Raw genomic sequence first — 19,703 nt, forward strand, 5'->3', positions numbered from 1 at the left:
TACTTCTTCTGGCCTCTCTGTTTGCGCGGCACTGAGTTTTGCCTTGGAGTTCTCTCACAAGCTCCATCCGTGCTGTCGCTGGCTTCACTCTTGTTTAAAGGCTGGTTTTTCCATGGGATAACATACCCAGGAGTGGGACTGAATTGTTTTAAATCTCCTTGTCCTAATGAGCTCCGTTCTCCACAGTAACAAAAGGCGCAGAGTTGTTCGCTGTAAAAGGGAAGATCATTACTTCTTTATTAGGGGGAAAACCAGCAGAGGATGCCCCATCAAAGAGCAAATTTCATGCTAATTTAACCCTTTATATCAAGACAATAGAAGCTCCCACGTGCTGTCAGGTATCAGAATTAAGCATTCAGAAACACTATTTCCAGCTAATTAACAGTTACATTAAACGACCTTTTTTTCTGTTCAAAAAATTGCCTGATTAACAAAGTGAATTTTAAAAAAGTCCATGTTATATTCAAATTATCAGAATTTCCAAAATTCTGTGTGTCTAGACACATGCTTGCTAAAAGGCATCAAAATGTTACAGAACACATAGAACATTATAACACATACACCTTTCTGGAAGCACATACAGCTTATGTGTAACACAATGTGTAAATACTATACACTAAAAGGTTTACTAACATGGAGAAAAATGGAGTAATGAGAAAACCACAGCAATAGCTACAGTCACACATGCCAGAGCATACCACATACACAAATCCAACCATTGCCACTTACTTCAATATTTAAAAACAAAATGATGTCTAAAAGTTTTACTGGAGGAATTTTATATTTACAGAACTGTGACCGCTGCAATACCCTGTACCATTTGCAATTATGTTTTAACATGCACAACATAGCGACAGGATTGAAATGACAGCTCTGACAGCACTCCTTGTGTCACATCATATGGAAGCTACTGAAAAATATTTCTATAATAAACATACCCACAAACTTAAAATGTGAACTTCTGCAACTAATGTAGTTTGCATTAAAGGAAGGCCATTTAACACTTTTTTTTTCATGCTTAAATGAGCAATTCTGTTTTCTTCGTATTTATGCCCCAAAGACCCCAAAAAGATGCCTCAGGGAATCAGGCACTTGGATAGAGGCTTGGTTATGCCTGGATGCCATTTAAATAGATTTTAGTGCATCTCCAAGGTGGCACATTTGGATTTGGGACACTCTGTGCTGTGTGAGTGAGAGGAGGGAAGTGAAGTGGGGGAAGAGAAAACCTTAAGGCTAAACTGCTGCAAAATATTTACTAAATTCTAGGGGGAAAAATAAAGCCTCCTGTGCTTTTCAGTCTTGAGAGACAAGAACAGCAACAGAAAAAATTTAAAGTGGAAAAGGAAAGTTCCAGATCTGAACAGAAAACTCTGAGAATCCAGCAAAGCTGCTGAGATTTGGTTTATCATACCCTGGGATGGCTCCTTTTCCCTCACCATAGAGCAACAATAGGAATAAAGAAAAAGCAAGAAACCTGAACTGATCTACTACTACTGATAATACCAGACAGTCAGATGCTAAAGATGAGAGAAGTGTATCATGAGCCCAAAATGAAGACCAGAATGAAGCCAAATGCTTTTATCTATGGTTGATAGGTAGGATTGCACTTTCATTAAGGCAGATGGACCTCTGGGAACATGCAGGTTTGGTGGGCAGATAAAGTAAGCCCCATTCATGATACTGAAATTACACCTTCCCTGGTGCTGTTAGGAAACATTTGTCCTCATCTCGTGGCCTCGGCTGCACATCCCTCACTGATCTGCCTCAACACACAACCAGCATGAGCCAGCACAACCCCCGGAGCTGATGGCAAATGTCTGACACGTTCCAGAAATCTTTAGAAAAAGATATCTGAAGACAAAAAAATCCAAAGAAAATATGGATAAAGGTAGTGTGAGAGCAGTGAAAAATGAACAGTTACCCTGAACAGTAGGTATGCCTATTTTATAGCTAGCTTTCAGTGTGACAGAGCAACAAACAGACTATTATTTGTCTGTCAGTGACTGTAACCACTGGACTGCCAGTGTAACCTGATCTGGCCTCACAGGCAGAGTTCCTAAGCAGAGAAAGCAAAGCTATTTATGCTGGTTGAGACTAAAGAGACTTGTGAGGAGACTTAAGAGATTTAAACAGGCAACACCATGATATATAAATTACACTAGTTACAAACACAAGATTAGCCACAGTGGAATAAATAATTATTCATACATCCTGTTAGGACAGACTATCGCTGCTCATTAAAAGACTTGAGGATAATTACAAACAAATAAACAAAGTTCTTTAAAGTGGAGTCATAGCAAATATGCAATAATGTTAAGGTCTATAAAAGAAAAATATGAAACAGTAATTAAGAAAAAAATAAACTAACTTTTCAAGCGGTACTATTTGAAAAGGCATACAGGAGTAAAGCTGGTATTTCTGGAGCCTGTAAGGCAGCTCCAACATCACAACTTACAGCAGTAGCTTTCTGCAGGCAGAGTGGAGTGAAACAACAGGAGCAGTGAGTTTCACAGCTACTCTGCAGCGTGGTGCAGACAGCTGTGAAGCTGTCAAGAATCATATGGTTTGTGCTACTGCTCCTGCTTCAGGAGAGCTGGGGAATGCAGCTGAACCGAGTGCTTGCCACGGGGAGGGGGCTGGGGGAGCCTCCACTGAAGGCTGTGAGCACATGGATGCAGAAGTTAAAGACAGGAGCAGGAGAACGTGCCTAGGACCACTGTGGGGCTGAGATACAGGGGAGAGATTATACAAAGGGGGAAAAAAGGTTCCACACTTTCCAGGGGAGAAAGCAGAGGGGCTTCGACTGTAGCCACAGCCAGACAGGCACAAACAGTGGCAGTGAACTCTCAGCCTCTGCTGGGATGCTGCAGAGACCCTCTGCAGGAAAGCCATGCTCCTCTGCCTCCTGACATGCCACAGCTGCTGCCTTGTCAGGCCATACAAAGTGGCCATTTCCATCACGTTAGCCTTTTAGCTTTAAGTGCTCAGTAAATATTTTAAGTTATGTCTGTATGGGCAGAAGGTAGAGATTTTTTCCTATCATCTGAGGACTGCAGAAAGTACTTACAAATCTACTTTCCATATGTCAATATGCAATTAGAGGATCTAAATCTGTGATGCAAGAAGAGCTCTCATATTGAAGATAACGAAATAAGAGATACTGGCAAATCTTAAGATCAATCTCTAGATCTGTTATCATAATTAACATATTTTAAGAAGAGGATAATTCAAAATGGGATAAAAAGCAAGAGACGATGTGTCACAAATCTTTTTATAAGCTAGTATGAAAAAAGAGAAAGAAGCTCATCAGTACTCCATTTAAGATGTATCTTAGGTGCTCCAACTCGAAATTTTAGTTCATCGTTATCTGTAACTTCACCTTAAATCACATATTTTCCCATGACAAATGCTACTTTCTTATAAAGGTTTAAAGATCCAGAGGTGGTTTATTACCAGGAGGTGCTCCTATACCTCACCTCATCCCGGTGGATTTCACAGATTTGAATGCACAGAAATTTTAATACATAACACTAAGGAAAAACTATGCTCAGAATGAACCAGACATACTGGGTTTTGGAGATGCAGTAAGAGGCAGAAAAGCTAGTAATGTCTGAAGCTAATGTCTGTTCCCATTGAGCCATGGGAGGGGATCCAGACTTGGATCTTGTTTGAAGGATGCCCTTTCTAACAAGAAACACGTTGATCCCATCACTCTTTCACAGCCATTCTCTTCTACAGGTTCTTATTTCATCGGGTCAGTGTCTCTTCCTCACGCAGAATTTACTCAACCCCCTGACAAGAATCTGAAGTGCTATAATCCTCCCCTGTCCACATCCTGACAAAGGATAACAAAATGCCCTGCAGCTACTTAATCCTGAAGGAAGGGAGACCAGTCACTATTTCCTCTACTTGACTGATGACAGTCATCAGGACTCATGCTGAAACACAGACTTTTCCCATTGAAACAACTTCATTTCAACACATGCAGTATTGGGCAACTAATTGCACAATATTAAATCACAACCAGAGGAGGAGAAACATCTGGCTTGCTTGCAAATATTCAGTCACAGAATTAAGGTAAAACTGAGAGACCCTCCAACTTATTTTTTAACAGAATTAAGCCTTAGCATCACGATTACCAACACGTGTAGCTGTACTTCCAGGAGTAAGCAGAAGCCCCTGCTGGGTCCTTCTGAGCTGGAAAATGGCACTGGGTAATCCTGTGTCAGCCAAGGCTCCTTGATAACAAGCAGATGTGCAGACGGGCTCAGGCCAACACATTTTGCTTACACTGTGGCCCGTATCTCACAGATGTGCACTCGTGCCCACGTGAGCTTCTGGAAATCTTCAGCTGTGTCCATGGGAGGTTGTGTGACCTTCAACAGTATCTCATTCCCACTCTCCTGCCTGTTTTTCACACATGGATAGAATGCACCACAAGCTGCAGTGATATGGGGCACTGCCATGCCCCCACATCTCCACCTACACAGCTGGGGGAATAAATCTTCCTTCCTCATTCTCACAGGAATAACTTCCTTCCACGTCTCCAGGGCCCCCATACAGCTGAACAGCTGGATGCCAAGCAGGACAGTGAGTGGCCTATGCTGAGCATGTCTGCCAGTGAGATGCTTGAAGTTATCCAACCCTTTCAGTACTCAATGGTGGGGGTGGCAGGCTAAAGGAAATCCTGCAGTTGCCTGTTCTGCACAGAGGTATTAAAGGTGCCCTTTTTCAGGAGAGCCTGCACAGGGGAATCCAAGCATCACACAGAGATAAAGGGGAGGATGTCAACAGCAAGAAATTCAAACTCTTGGATTCAGCTCAAGGGACACTTATCTTGTAACTTTCCTGAAATCCCTCCCAGCCTACTGTGGGACTGGTATTACCAAAGGAGTTTTGCTGTGCATTCACCTTTTCCAATTAATCACGCTAAAACCAAGTTTAAACAGGAAAAAACAATGGATTATATTTGAAAAAATGCAAGGCATGGCAATTCCAGTGAGATCCACTAGCTATAGCCATTGCCTCAACATTAAACACTAAGTTGCACATGATTACTACTGCCATTTGCCACGATAACAACTGAACTAAAGTTAAAAAGAAACCCAAGTTGGAAAGCATAAAGATGCCTTTCACTCATGGTTTGGGTTGAAAAAGAAAGTGAAGAGGGTATCATGTGACTTTTGCTACGAATTTCTTTTCAGAGGTATTATGCAATAATTTTCCTCAATGCCTGGAAATGCCTTCAGGATATCTTTTTCACACACTACTTGTTACAGAAATTTACAGTGTTTTTGACATCTATTTTTCACGACTAAAATTAAGCTCAACACAGTGGAGTATTTGGGAGCAAAACAGAACTTCAGAGCATCATTTGTACTAATTACCGAACCAGACTAATGAGAATTGGCCTTGAGAATTCTTCTTCCACGTAACCCTGTTAGTAGTTTTAACATGTGCTGAAAGGATAAATTAAATGCTATAGGGGACCTACTACTTAGTTAGCTCTGCCAAGTTGTGCTAACACACAAAATACTTTGCTCTTATTTTATGTTGTTATTTAAAGACTGAAGTGTTTTTTTCCTTAGTGAAGATCCACCATTTTATCATTTATGTAAATTCAAATCAATACCTGCAAGCTGCATTTTAAGTGAAAAAAACTCCACCATTTCTGACTTGAAACAATGCTGGGGATCTGAATCAGTGTGAGTTCAAATATATGTGAGATATTCACACAGGTAAAGTTACTCTAAAACTCAGACTCAGATGAAGCTTTTCAGCATCATCTAATTATTCTGTAAACATCTGGACCTCAATAATAACAAAGAAAGAAACTACTGAAGAAACCTCAATAGGTGAGGCATAACCACTTCACATTGACAGAGGATTAACAACCCAATAATTCACCCTTCTGAGTGAAGGATACTAAGGACAAACAAGGATGGAAAGGGCAAATGCAGACACCACAAAGAGAAAGAAGCAAAAATCTGTGCTAAAAGCTGTATTTAAGCGTTTGACACACAGTCTCCTTCCAGTAAGTAACTAAATGACAGAACCACCTGAAATTGTGGTTTGACACTATTATACTATTACAGAGATTTGAGTTTGAAATAAGTATTTAACTTATGCAGCATAATTCTTTAAAAAAGAGGAGGTGGGACAGAGTTCCTATGAACTTTAGGTGAAGAATTTTAAAAGTTTATACAAAGCAATTAAACTGCATTAGACAATAACTGCTTTCCAATTTCTTCAAACAGCACAGTTGGAGTTCTACAGCCATATAATCAACTTAATGATACTCTTCTCATTTGAAAGAAAGAAAACATTACCTCCAAACACAACCAAAACAACACATCTGACATTTTTAAATTTAGAAAATACATTCTTATTCACCACGAATTCTGTCAGCTTTAATTTAAACAAGTATTTAAAGCTCAGATAGGTTTAACATACCCTAGATGCAAGAAGAGTTACCAGAATGCCAATGCTGAAAAAAGTGAATTTAGAGGTCTAATCTAAGGCTCTCTAGGTAGTTCCTTAAGGCCCATGTAAACTGACTGGTACTCTCAAGTAACAGTCCCCTATAGAATGCATTTGGTGGCACCTGAAAAGTGGGAAATCATGCAATTCTGAGAGCTATCTTCACCTCTGAGGGATGAAAGGCAAAGAATAACAAGTCCTGTAGCTTCAACCTTCAGTATGCATCTGTGCCCAAGAAGTATTGCCTGAGTAAGCCAAATTCTGTCTCTTGGTAATTAAAACATAATACACAGAATGGCTTGGATTGGAGGGACCTTAAACATGATCCAGTTCCAACCCTCCTGCCAGGGCAGGGACACCTTCCACTAGACCAGGCTGCTCCAAGCCCCATCCAGCCTGGCCTTGAACACTTACAGAGATGGGGCAGCCACAGTCACACCCAACTCACACAGAGGTGCCACCCCCTCTTGGAGGCAACTTCATACAAATACTAAGTGAAATTACTTAGTAATTTAGTAAATGAAAATTACTGAGATTTACCATTTAGCAAGCTGGTTTTAAACAGCAGTTTTTCAAGAAAGCTTCATCTAAGCAGGATAAGCAGAGGCACGAGGATATTGAAGAGGAGGCAGACATGGTACTATCCATGCCCCCCAGTATGTTCAGTTCAGGGCCTCCCTGTGTCAACTGTGATTCCTGTTACACTCATTCTCAGTTTCTCTTTCATGAACTTGCCCAGTCTGCTCTTGACCACGCCTAAAGTTTCAGCAAACCACATCCTTTGGCAAGGATGTCACTCTGGACAACTCCCTGCTGTACAAAAAATCACCTCCTTTTATTTTGCATCTAACCCTTAGAAGTTTCACTTGATGACCCTCAGTTTCTTGCATTAAAAGAAACTAAACAGTCAGATACAGCCACCTTCCCCACTCCATCTATGATTCTGAAGCTTCTTATCTTCCTTTTTCAACATCTTTTAGACTGAAGGGTCCTGAACTGTTTAACTCGAACCTACCTCAGATCTTTGATTAACCCTTCTGCTGTTCTGTGAAACATTTTGAGTTTTATTGTATTAATTTCTGAAGTTACAGATAGACTTTCTGTAACCCTATGAAAATGAGTCCAAACTCGTTTCTCTAAATGCTTCTATCCTCACCAAGCAGAGCCCATGTGCTTCAGAAGAACTTTAGCACATTGAAGCTAGGAGCACAAAGATTCTCTCTTCACTAAGCACACTCCAATCTCTCTGAGTCCCTGTGTGAAAGCAGACTCCATATGCACCATCCATTCCCTGTGAATGAACATCCTTCTGGCAAAGGTCAGAGACACTCACATGGATCATCTCTGCAACTACAGCTCTGGGGTAATGTGAGTCCAGATTTCACCATTTAAATTGACTTTCCATCAGCTTTAGTATGGAAGCAAGGAAGGAATGCAGGGCACAAGAGAGACCTTGCTGCGTGAGGGAAATGGAAGGTACTGGAGAAATGGGACTATTGACTATGGGAAATAACACACATCACACAACCAAAGGAAGCAAGAGGAAAACAGTCACAGCTGACAAGGAAATGAACAAGAAAATGGATAAAGGGGTGAGAAGAAACACCATGTAACAAACACCTGTCTAGAAGCCACTGGAAATGGATGGAAGGAAACTGCACATCAGGCTAAAAGATAAAGAAGAGTAAACCTCAACTAAGTGAACCCTGAAACAATGATTAAAACTGATGGGCAGTTTTGGATCAGCGAAGAGAATGGGAATATGAGCATTCAACAACATTAAAAAAACCCCAAGATGCTAGCAATGAAAGGGGGAGGCAAAAAACCACAACCAAACAAAAAACAAAAACAAAACAAAAAGAAAAAAACAAATGGAAGAGGTGATATTTGGAAGAAATGAGAGAAAACACTGTATTCACTCAATAGAAGATCCCAGACTATTATCACTCTCTGTGAATATCCTGAATCTGTGCAATCCCTGCCAAAGCAGGCACGCCATGCTGTAATGAGCACTGACCCCAGCCCTTCAGCATGGCCTGACAGACTGACAGCCATGGGGTGCTTCTGTCTGATTCCCATCTCCCAGAGGACAGAAACCTTGTCCAGGCATCAGACCTGACCTGCCAGTGCTCAGCTTGCTGCTCACCAATGCAGGACTGGTAAGCAGCAGGGCAGATCCAGGTGGAGACAAGCAGCCTTAGGATGGGGATGAGACAGAAACACTGCCTAAGAACATCTGTAAGAGGCTGACAGTGGGACTCCAGAAACCCCAAGCACCTGTGAGCACCTGCTCCTGCTGGGTAGGAGACACTTCATGGTTGGAACTTCCTACAGAACAGATTAAATCATGAAGCAAAGGTCTGTGCAACTTAAAGGCCCAGGCATGAATGTCATTGACTATGGTGTCAAATCCCACGAGGCACAAGTTCTACATGAGAGCATTAAACACATTATGGCCACAATGGCAATTGTTCAGTCGAAGCAAAAGGCAGGATTTTGGCTGCCTGTGAAACCCTTCTTTGGCCCCATCTGTGTGACACGCCTTCTGTGCTCTGAGAAAGACACAGACCATCTGGAGAAAACTCAAACCAGCAAGAAGGATCTGAGCTCAAGAAAACATCATCTACAAAGAAAGTAGGAACAAATTTGGGATTTCTGTTACGACGTAAAGCATGCTGGGGAAATAAATGAGAGACTTTAGCACAAAGCTGTCCTCCATTATCCTTGGCAGATGGTACGAGTAGTAATGGAATAAACCCAGAATGAGGAGAGTGTGGGTTAGATGTGAGGAAAGTGGTTCCAACAGCAAAAACAAAGAAGAGACTGGAAGAGACTGTTTAGGGAAGATATGGAGCTTTTATTACTGGAAGATTTAAGAGCAGTTTATATAAGCTTGTGTCAGGAATGGCAGCTGTAGATAACTGCCTTGGAAAAGGGGGTGAACTAGATGAGTTCCAAAGGTCCCTTCCTGCCCTATAAAGCCAAGGCAAAGTTGCTTGAGCAATGATTCGTCACAGAATTCTTCTTGAGATCATTTCCCTAATAATGCAGGAACAAACAGGATGGAAAACCAGTAAATATTTAACTTTTCTCTCATTTTTCAGTGTGTGGTCTTAGTCTTTAATTGTGCCCTGCTGGCCAAATCAGTAATTTCACTCCGGATTAGATTGGTCATTAATGTAATGATGAAGCAGTACTTCACTTTGGAAGACAAAGGAATGCTATGTCCTCTTTCCAGATGTAAATCACTGACTTCAGAGGAAGATCATAAATGCTTATATGGATCTAAAGCTGGAAACGTGAAGTCAAAACTCTGCAATGACTACAAATGCTCTGTGTCATGCATAAGGGCCATTCTCTGCAGAAACAATTCTTGGTGAAAAACATTCACATAAAACTACAAACTGTACCACGGTACATGCTCATGAAAAGAAATAATCAGTTTCAATATTAACCTTAATACTGGTATGTCCTCTAAATACGTGCTTGACTTCATGACTTTACAACACATTTTTGAACATATTTTAATATTAAATCTTTTACCTAACTTCCTCCTCTCTAGAGATCTAGCTTTTCCTTCCATCACTGCACTATTATTCTGTCCAGACTGTCTACTCTCTGCCACTCCACTATTTCTTTTTTCAGAGCCACTGAGTGTTGCTCTGAGTGTTGCAAATCATGTAGTGTGCTTTAAGATTATTTTTAAAAAAAGGAACAGAGATAAAGAAGATCACTGCTACTTTTTCACTATTTTCTTTGTTCACGCAATCTACAAATGTTCACCACCACTTCTTTTTGACAGAATAAAGCACCCAAGCCCTCGATCTCCACACTCCAGATTTCATTTTAGCAGCAGCAGCAACAAAATAACAGGGAATGGCGCAATTGGTCTGGAATGAAAATTACGTGCTTTGTCCAATTACAAGTGAAGCAAGAAAGCAGGAAGGTGTTTTGCCAGTTCTTTGGGGGTTTTTTTTTGTAGTTTTAACAACAATCCCACAAGAGCAGATATTTAAGCAGGCCAAAGTACCAAAATCAAAAAGAGCTGTGTGAAAACCTCAGCTCCTACTTATTTAAAAATGTTCTGTCTTCATGATTATGGCAAAAGGACCAAAAACATGCAATTAATGCGATTCACAGTCTCCGAGAGCAGACAGAGAGCAAAATGAATCAAAAGGTGTTTTGTTCTTCGATGAAATTGTGTTTCTAGGCCATTCTCGTTAGCTTTTAATGGCCGGGGTTGCCAATGTGGGAAGCAGAGGAGGAAGGTGGAAGTGGGCTCTGCTCTGAGTCGCAGCCGGCTCCTGGCTCCCTGCCTTCCCCAAGGGCTGCACTTCCCCTGCTCTCTGCAGGCAGCCCTAACCAAGGCAGCAGATTCCTTTCGAAGAAGCTGGATTCCACTCAGCCATAAGTCCCGGGCTGACAGAAGCTTCTCACAAGGCTTATAAAAAGAAAAAAAGGGAGCAACCCAAAGGAAAAGAGGCTCCAAAACCCATGACGCTCGTGATATATAGGAGCTGGCAGTGCTACTCCTGCCACTGCCAGGCTTGGGAGTTTATCTCTGCTTGATGTTATTGCCCCTCCCCACATGTGGTCAATAATTCACTCACTCCTTTCAAGCACACGCCTCACCCCCTCTCAGATTCCCGACCCCAGTATGGCTCAGACTCTCTTTATTTTAATGGGGTTTTAACATATTGCTTTCTTAGCACTAATCCCGTATCTGTCATTTAATTCCCTACCCCAATCTCACTCGCTGTCAGTAGTTCTCTTGGTTTCCCATATCCCACCTCAGGAAGGTTCCAAAATTTACCAGCTCTCTCGCCTTTCCCTTCAATGTTTTTATTTAGCTGCAGTTTCAGGAAGGATCCAGAGAAAAATAGCACACAAGCCAAGCTCTGGTTGATCTCTTAGCTACTGAAATCCCCATCCTAGTTTTGACATGTCCTACTATGCTAAAATCACTGTTTTTCAGTAGCAAATTATTTAATTTTTTCATGCAAAAAGACTTTATTTTACACCCTGCATCCTGTGTTTCTCTAATTCCTTTATCTTCATTACCAAAGAAAGAAACACAGAATTGTCTTAACTCTGAAAAAAGCAATGCAAAAGTAGCTCCACCTACACCTATACCTACTTCTCATGGAGGCTTGGATTCTTTTCTGTCATCTAGACGATTTCTGCTCTGTCATGATATATTCTCATAATTCTCCTCTGTCTCACATACCTAATGCCATTTTTAAATACAACCCTTCCATTTTATTAGAAAGTGGAAGTTATATCATAAAACTTTTTTTTACCAAGAAAAAGATGAAGCTGCTGAGTATGAATTATTCGGAAATCAGGTTTAAAACTACTTCCCCATGTTACACAGCATTAAAGCACTGTGGAGTCATACTTCATCCTAAATCTTGATACGTTTCCTCCAATCATTACACAACCATTAGCAATGTCTGTTATTTCACACACTGCATTTTCTCCTAAGAAAACAGAGTCAAGCTCCCAGAATTCAGCCCTCCAACCCCTGCACGACACAATGCCAATGGCAGCACTACACAGACAATGACATAAACAACTGATCTAAAGTCACAGATCAGAAGAGGCTTTTTCCAAGACTCATTTCCACAGAAACCCTGACATCTGGGGTTTTTCCACTGTTCTGAGGACATCAATGACTTCTGCAACAAACCCCCATTCTACAGCGAAGTTTGAAATCAAAACTACCTGGAGTCAGAGAAATCCTCTGATTTCCAATTAACAGTTTCATATTTCCTCAACACATTTCTTTCCAAAATGTCAAAGTCTGATCACTATTATTGCAATTAAAAATTAATAGTACTCAGCTTTTTAATGCTTTGATCAGCCAAAGCAATGAGCACATAATAGCCATTCCATCCTGACTGATCAAAGTCAACACTTTCAGTTGGAAGGAAGAATAAGTTGAGGGGAAATAAGGGCTGGCTCAGAACGAGGCCAAAGTTTTTTTCAGGAGACTTGTCCAGCTTGTAAGAAACAAGTCCATGGCTATAGAAAGTGCTGTAATCAAGTATTCATGATAACAGCAAAAAAGTGACCTTGAGAAGAACAGAGAGTGGATGAAACAGCACTAAAATTTTTGCAAATGATCCAAACCAGGGTCAAACAACGAAGTAAAACAGCTGCTCAGTTCAAGTTGCTCTACATATTTAGTGCAATTTAATCTCAGCCTTGGAAAATCCCATCAAGAACAGAAATTTTTACATATTTCACTCAGGTATACGCACAAGAACTATTTAGCTGAATTTTCTGTAAGAAGGAAAGTAGCTCTCAATCTAAGAAGTTTGTGAGCATGTAAAACATGAAAATTATGTATGCATCAAGTAGATTAAGTAATTTTTTGTGCACGGAAAATATGTTCTATGTTGGATTAAGAGGAAGAAACATGATGACGACAGTTCTCTCCAAGTCTGTCAAAATATAATTACACCTGTAACTGGTGGCTGGTAATAGCACCTTCTGCAGCAGGAGAGACCTGCTACTGGGTTAGAAACTGTTATCAGAGCTTCAGCAGAGAAGCTCTGCTAGAATTGTGTGACACCATTTCAACAGTGATCACAGATAGCATGTTCTGGTTTCCCTCATATAACATAATTAATACTTTCACTGCTTTTAGGCTAATTTGTATTAATAAAAAGTTCAAAAAAATACAAACATTACTTTCTCTGTTATAAATTCTAAAATAAGGAAGAACACAGTAGATACGACAAGAGATTCGGTTTACTTTGTTCCTGAAAATACACGCACGCAAGCTGAAACATAAAAAAAAACCAACTTTATATAAATTTGCTAATACACCATTTCCCACACAGCAGGAAAGCTTCAGTAATCACATTTTATCTCCTATCACTTATGCCTCCTTTAATTTACCCAGCTAATATGCTGTAAGTCAAGAGTTTCCCAGAGCAGTGTGAGGGCAGCACTCATGGAAGGCGCTTTTCACCTTCATCTCCCCGTACGCCAATTAAGGCACCAGTCCCAGGCACTTCAAAGCAGCAGCACTGAGTCCCAGCCCTGTGCCCCGGGCACTCTGCACCCCATTGCCCCAGCCCTGCCCCTGACTCAGCAGCTGCCTCCTCCTCCTCCTCCTCCTCCTCCTCCCTCACTCACCTGGTTTTGGCTTCCACCCCCACGGAGTTGGTGGAGCTCGTGGACTCCTCGGACACGGAGTGCTGAAGGATTGGTGTTAGCTGCTTGGTGCTCTCCACTTCCGTCTGGGCATCCTCTTCTGCAGACTGCTCTTTGACTTCTGGGTAAAAAAAATAAGAACAAAAAAATTATTTAGTATTTTATCTGCATCTGGAAGCCTTCCCTTGTGTGCAAACATTCGTTTTATTTATAGACAGGTTAACCCGTGTAAATATCTTCTGCCACACAACAAAATTAAAAGAATAGGAAATTACCACGTCTAACTAAAACATGAAACTGGATGCTTAAAACAGTATTTCCATAACACAAAGTAGCACTGTGAACTAAAGCTGTTTAATAGCAATGAGGAACCGGGTGAGGGGAGAGCTCTTCAGTGACAAACTTCATACAAGGATAGAGTTTTAGACATTTCCATTCTCCCCACATCTCTCATGCACCTGCTGTGTCAGCCCTGAGCAAACACTGCAGTGAGCACACTAATCTGGGATATATTAAACCTTTTTTCCTCCCGTATTACCTTTAACTTTGTTCAATTCCCTGCATAAATTCATTCCTGGTTACACTAACTATGCTGGCACAGGGTTGAGAAGCTGAAGGAATGAAGGGCATGGTTTATGCCAGCTTAAATTTCATTCTGAACTGAAGGAACATAACCAATTTTTTAGTATGCTTTTACATTACCTTAGTTGCTAGACAGAAAAATATATACATCTACAGCTGACAATGTTAGGTTTGACTAAAAAGTTTGGTTTTGCTCTGAAACACAAAACGTGAAATTGCCACTATCTATGCAACTTTAAATCCTTTTCCCAATCACTTCTCCCTTTGCTTGGAATGAGTCAGGGATTTATCAGAAGGACATGGCAAAGTGCTATTCCACGTGCACTGCAATGCACTGGAACAAGGTTCAAGGCTGCACAGCAACAGAATTTGGTGTTTCTGCACTGCTCTATACCTTGATTTTGAAACCCAAGCATCATAAAAAGCACAGGACTCTGACAGATGTGCTCTGGCATATCGAGCTTAAGACACACGTGCCTCATCCTGCCTGTGTCCATGGCTTCTACATCTGTCTCACAGCAGTGCCAGAGAAAAGCCCCCTCCAAAATTCCCAGTGAACATGGGTTTGAGCTCAGAGCTCAAAGCTCTTGCAAAGAGGTCCAGTTAAAGCAGCAGATTATCTAGAAAGCTTCATCAGAAGATGCATTCACATATTTCAAAAAATTAATGTACAACATGTCAAAATATAATTAAATATTGCAAAGGATAAATGACAAGTGGAGAAATGAAAGGGTAGAGGAATCTGCAACATGGGTGGGCACGCATGAAAAGCCTGCTACAAACTTTAATCTTATAAATAAAACCAAGAACAGGGAGGAGAATTCTCAGAACATAAAACTGTGCAGCTTGGTCTGAAATACTGAAATCATACGCCTGCTACAGCACATGGAAAATGGGAAATCTGTCTTGTTTCACACAGATAGATTGAAGTAAGATTTTTCTTTAACCTAAAGTGAACTCATTTATGAAGACAACATTTGACATTTAAAACCTCAGTGAATACCTCTAAACCATACTGAAGTGAAACACAGCAATAAGGGGGAAAAAAATTCTGTTCATGACTGGGTGTTCCAAGTATTTATCTGAGCTGGTGTAAAGTGAAACTGCTTCTCAGCAGCATACATCTGAAATGTTTTCTGGATACCCGAAACATCCAAAAATGACTATCTGTCCAAAATCAAAATAGCTTGTGTTAAACCCCTTTCACCAACCTATTCTGAAAAAAATACGCCGGATGATGATTTGACACTAAACAAATATCCTCTTGGGAATACATCCCTTGTAATAGTAAATGCCTCTGTACGGAAAACAAAACAAAATAAACCCAAACCCCACACCCTCGGTTTCTGGCACATGTGAACAAACATCCCCCTGGATGTTTCCCGGATGAAGATTCCCGAAACAGGCAGTGTCCAGCAGAGCCATTCACAAGGGGCTGCAGCGCGTTTCCAAGTATGTTGGACCCAAAAAACAATCTTGTGCCAGTAACCCCCAAATTTCTAAATGCAACCTCAATGAAGAGAGCAAAACATAAACACCTAGAAGACAGGCAGACGCCAAAGCACTCAGAACAAAACCCACAACACAGCCTGGGACAGCCACGCCTGAAGCGCTCCAGGAAGACCACCGGAAATCCCAGCCTTGCTCTGATCCATCTTGGCCACTTTCTTTAACCTAGTTAAACTGTGCAAAAGGAACTCTGTCTTTATTGTGTGCCTGCTGAAACTTTCAATCAAGTAAAGGAAAAAAGCCATTTATTCTCTGCCAGCTTTCATCTCATTACCATTGCTGGGCACCCAGCACACTGGGAAGGCAAAGTTCAGGGGCACTCACACTCAGTCCCAGGAACTCTGGACTGTGTGAGAAGACACAGATTGTTTCACTACACATGACAACTATATGAGCTTACATCCTTATGGTGCATTTCCCCCCTGCTGTTTGCTTCTCCAGAGAAGGAGGGACCCAAATTATACTACATGAGACAAACAACATCTCAGTTGCTGTCTCTGCAATAAAGCAAACTGTGCCTCAATATGCTGTTGGAAGACTGAAAACACGGTGCTCACTAAGCAGCATGAAAGTAGTGTGTGTTACTTGTGAAAAAAACTTTGTGAAAGTTTTCCTGCAGAAGATTAAGGAAGAACAGGAGCACTGCATTTCATGAGTCAAATTCCCAGGAGATGGATCCCAGCACTGGCCTGGCAAGGGGACATCTCAGATACACCTCAGAGATGTTCCTGGAAGCACCTGGCACAGAAGCTTGAACATCAACAGATTTGGTCATGGCATTCTACTTTAAACTACTGGGAATGAAGGATCCGTGGATGATTAATAAACGGGAAGCTCATTTGCAGATTCATATACAATGCTTTATTTTGCATCCTCTTTTCATGATTGTTTCTGGCACAATGAAGGTCTTGCCTATCTACAGTGAGTTAGTGAGGAGACTGAGATTTAAAAAACCTAACTGTACAATTCCCCAGTGTCTCTAGCTTATTTTTTAATGTCATTACCCTTTAATAAAACTTTAGGAAAATACTAGGAAACACTGCACTTAATTTTTTTATTATTATTTGAATACAATTATATTCATAGTTCTTTCTCATCTGGCTGCTGAGGACAGAAAAGCTTTCTTTTCTTATTAAAAGAGATCCCCTAAAAGTACAAGGACTAAACTTCCTGCCCATATGGAGTAGGAATATCAAAAGGCTTGAGACTTCCACACACTTTACAACCTGGATAACTCAGAGAATCACATCTGGTTGAGGCTGGAAGGCAGCCCAGAGCCACCTTGTCCAAATCCCTGCTCAAGGGCCATCAGAGCCAGCTGCCCAGATGGTTTTTGAGCACCTCCAAGGATGGAGATATGAAATACGAGGGGAAAAAATTAAAGTGCCTAACATTGACAGGGGACAGATATGCAGGGAAGTCGCTGGGACTGGTAAGACTTACAGCATGTGTATTGAATTTCTCTTTTAATTAATATCTAAATCACATTTGTTTCAGTAATACAAATACAGGGGTGAAAAGACAATCCTCAGCTTTTACACCATCCAAGTTGTAATACGGATTTTTTCCAATTGGGAGAAAAACACTTAACAGAGGATCAAAGATTTTTCTCTTATTATTTTTATTCTCCCTTATAGAGCAGAATGCAGAGAAAATAACAAACAGCACACAGCACCCCCAGCTGATTATGTAGACTACCCACCTTCCCACCAGTAGCTGGTCTCCTTGTTTACATGTCTTATGTAGAGATTTACAACACTCTGAGTAATAACTGTGTTGATAATTTCCTGTTTTCCTGCTCTATCTCCAGACCCCTTGGAAACCTCTGCCCACATGAGACACATGTGGGACATGCAGACTCACGAGGGAATCCCTGTTTCTGTAACCCCCCTGTGGCAGGGCTTGTGGAAAGCAGGAGATTTGGGATGGCTGGGATTTTATTACACGATCACAGCTTTCTTTGGGGATGTGACGGAGCAACATCAATTTAAGATCTAAAATGTTCTTTTGTTACAAACAATCCTTTTCTGTTTTCTGGAGATCACAAGGCCCTATTCTACAAGCTATTTGGGTAAAAATAAAGCAAAATAAGGAGATGTATGTGTGGGCTTTGCTGTGGCAACCAGGCAAAGGACAGACAGCACACCAAAAAAGTTTTCTTTTAAATACTCAGAAACTACCTGTCAAGTCAATACCTAAAAATATCTTATTAGTTCTACCAGAAAAAAAATCTTTATTATAATATTCATTATGAAGTGACACTTTAAAAAAACCCAAACAACACCCAAAGAGCTGTCATAAACATAAAATTAATTTCTACTACTGAATTAATATTTAGATACAGGAGATTGACTGCTTAACCACTTTATTGTCAGACCTACTGATTAGGCAGACAATGAAGCACATGTCATGAGCTTCCAAAACTTTCACTATGAACACAAAGTATTGCAGGCTGGAAAATACCAAGATCACCAACGCAGTAGGGACATTCCAGGGGTCACAATGTTGCCTACCAAGATGTTCTGTGAGAGGGAGGACCCAGCTTTTGAAGGCAGACACAGCTATTTTTGCACAAGGAAGGGGTAGTGCTGTGTCAGGAAACAGCCAATGGGACCGGGTGCTTTACACAGCCCCACAGGGGGCTGCAGAAATACAAACAACACCAAAATGCTCCAGTAGTTTTGACAGATAAAAACCAGTTCAGTGTAGCAAAAGTATGAGAAGAAACCCTAATAAGGGACTGCAGACTATGAATTTAAAATGCCTACCTGTCCTGTATCTGGGTAGCATAGGTAATTTTGGTTTTAGTATTGGGTACAGTGCTGTGTTTCAGATTTAGGATGAGATTTAATTTTGGTAACACACTGATGTTTTAGTTGTTGCTAAACAGTGCTTACTCTAAAGCAAGGACTCTTCAGTTTCCCATGCTCTGCCAGCAAACAGGGGCAAAAAGGAGCTGGGAGAGAGCACGGCCAGGACAGCTGACCCCAACAGGCCAGAGGGAAACTCCACACCATATAACACCATGCCCAGTAGATCACAGAATGGTGTGAGTTAAAGATCATCCAGTTCCAACCTCCTACCATGGGCAGGGACGTTCTTCACTAGACCAGCTTGCTCAGAGCCCCATCCAACCCATCCTTGAACACTCAGGGGGATGGGGCAGCCACAGCTTCTCTGGGCAACCTGTGCCAGGGCCACCACGGCTCTAATCTCAACCCAGGGCTTTTACCTTGTTCCAATATCCCCTGCCCTCCCAGTGGGGCAGGAAGTGATGGGGCACCTGCAGAAAACTGGGATAAACGATGACACTATCCAGCACTATAATTACCAAGTTTCACTTGTTGTCCCAGTTTAGGAAAAAAACAAGTTTCCACTACTCAGAGCTCATAATTCTGCCATGGCTCTGGACACAATTTGACAGCAACATCACCTCTCCTGCCAGTGCCTGAGAAGTCATGTGCAGAGATCTCTTAGGCACAGAAATCTTCTACAATAATCTGAAAGAGGGTAGTTTTAGATTACTGTTACACGAGAATTCTTCCTGTCAGGGTGGTGAGACCCTGGCACAGGCTGCCCAGAGAAGCTGTGGATGCCCCATCCCTGGAAGAGCTCAAGGCCAGGCTGGATGGGGCTTTGAGAAATGTGGTCTAAGGATCCCTGGCCATGGCATGGGGACTGGAACTGGATGATCTCTAAGGTTCTTCCCAATCCAAACTATTCTGTAACTCTGATTTACTTACTGCAACAGGTGTTAGATGGAGATGAGAAGAAAGCCTGCAGTTATTCTTGTTCTGTACATTCCATTGTATACTTTGGTAATTTTCATTTAAATGAGCTCTTAACTGCTCTTAACTGTTAAATACATTTCACACAAAAATAACTGCAAATTTTGTATTAGTTATAAAAGAAAAACAAGATTCTCAGTGTAGGACCATTTAAACTGTAATTTTAGCCACCCGAAGAAC

General features: G+C 41.2%; 1 protein-coding gene across 9 annotated transcripts in view; it reads right to left on the minus strand.

Moving 5' to 3' along the window:
* Positions 1–19,703, minus strand: part of KMT2C (lysine methyltransferase 2C) — a 189,755-nt gene that overhangs the window by 116,156 nt on the left and 53,896 nt on the right. For all 9 annotated transcript variants that reach the window (XM_088158694.1, XM_088158785.1, XM_088158636.1 and 6 more), the window contains exons 3-4: positions 13,627–13,765; positions 4–210 (exon numbers count right to left, since the gene is read on the minus strand). In XM_088158694.1, coding sequence (XP_088014820.1) covers positions 4–210; positions 13,627–13,765 — 346 coding nt within the window. The remainder of the gene's footprint in view (positions 1–3; positions 211–13,626; positions 13,766–19,703) is intronic.

Source organism: Sturnus vulgaris, chromosome 1 (genome assembly GCF_052056855.1).
Source record: "Sturnus vulgaris isolate bStuVul1 chromosome 1, bStuVul1.hap1, whole genome shotgun sequence".
NCBI lineage: Eukaryota > Metazoa > Chordata > Aves > Passeriformes > Sturnidae > Sturnus > Sturnus vulgaris.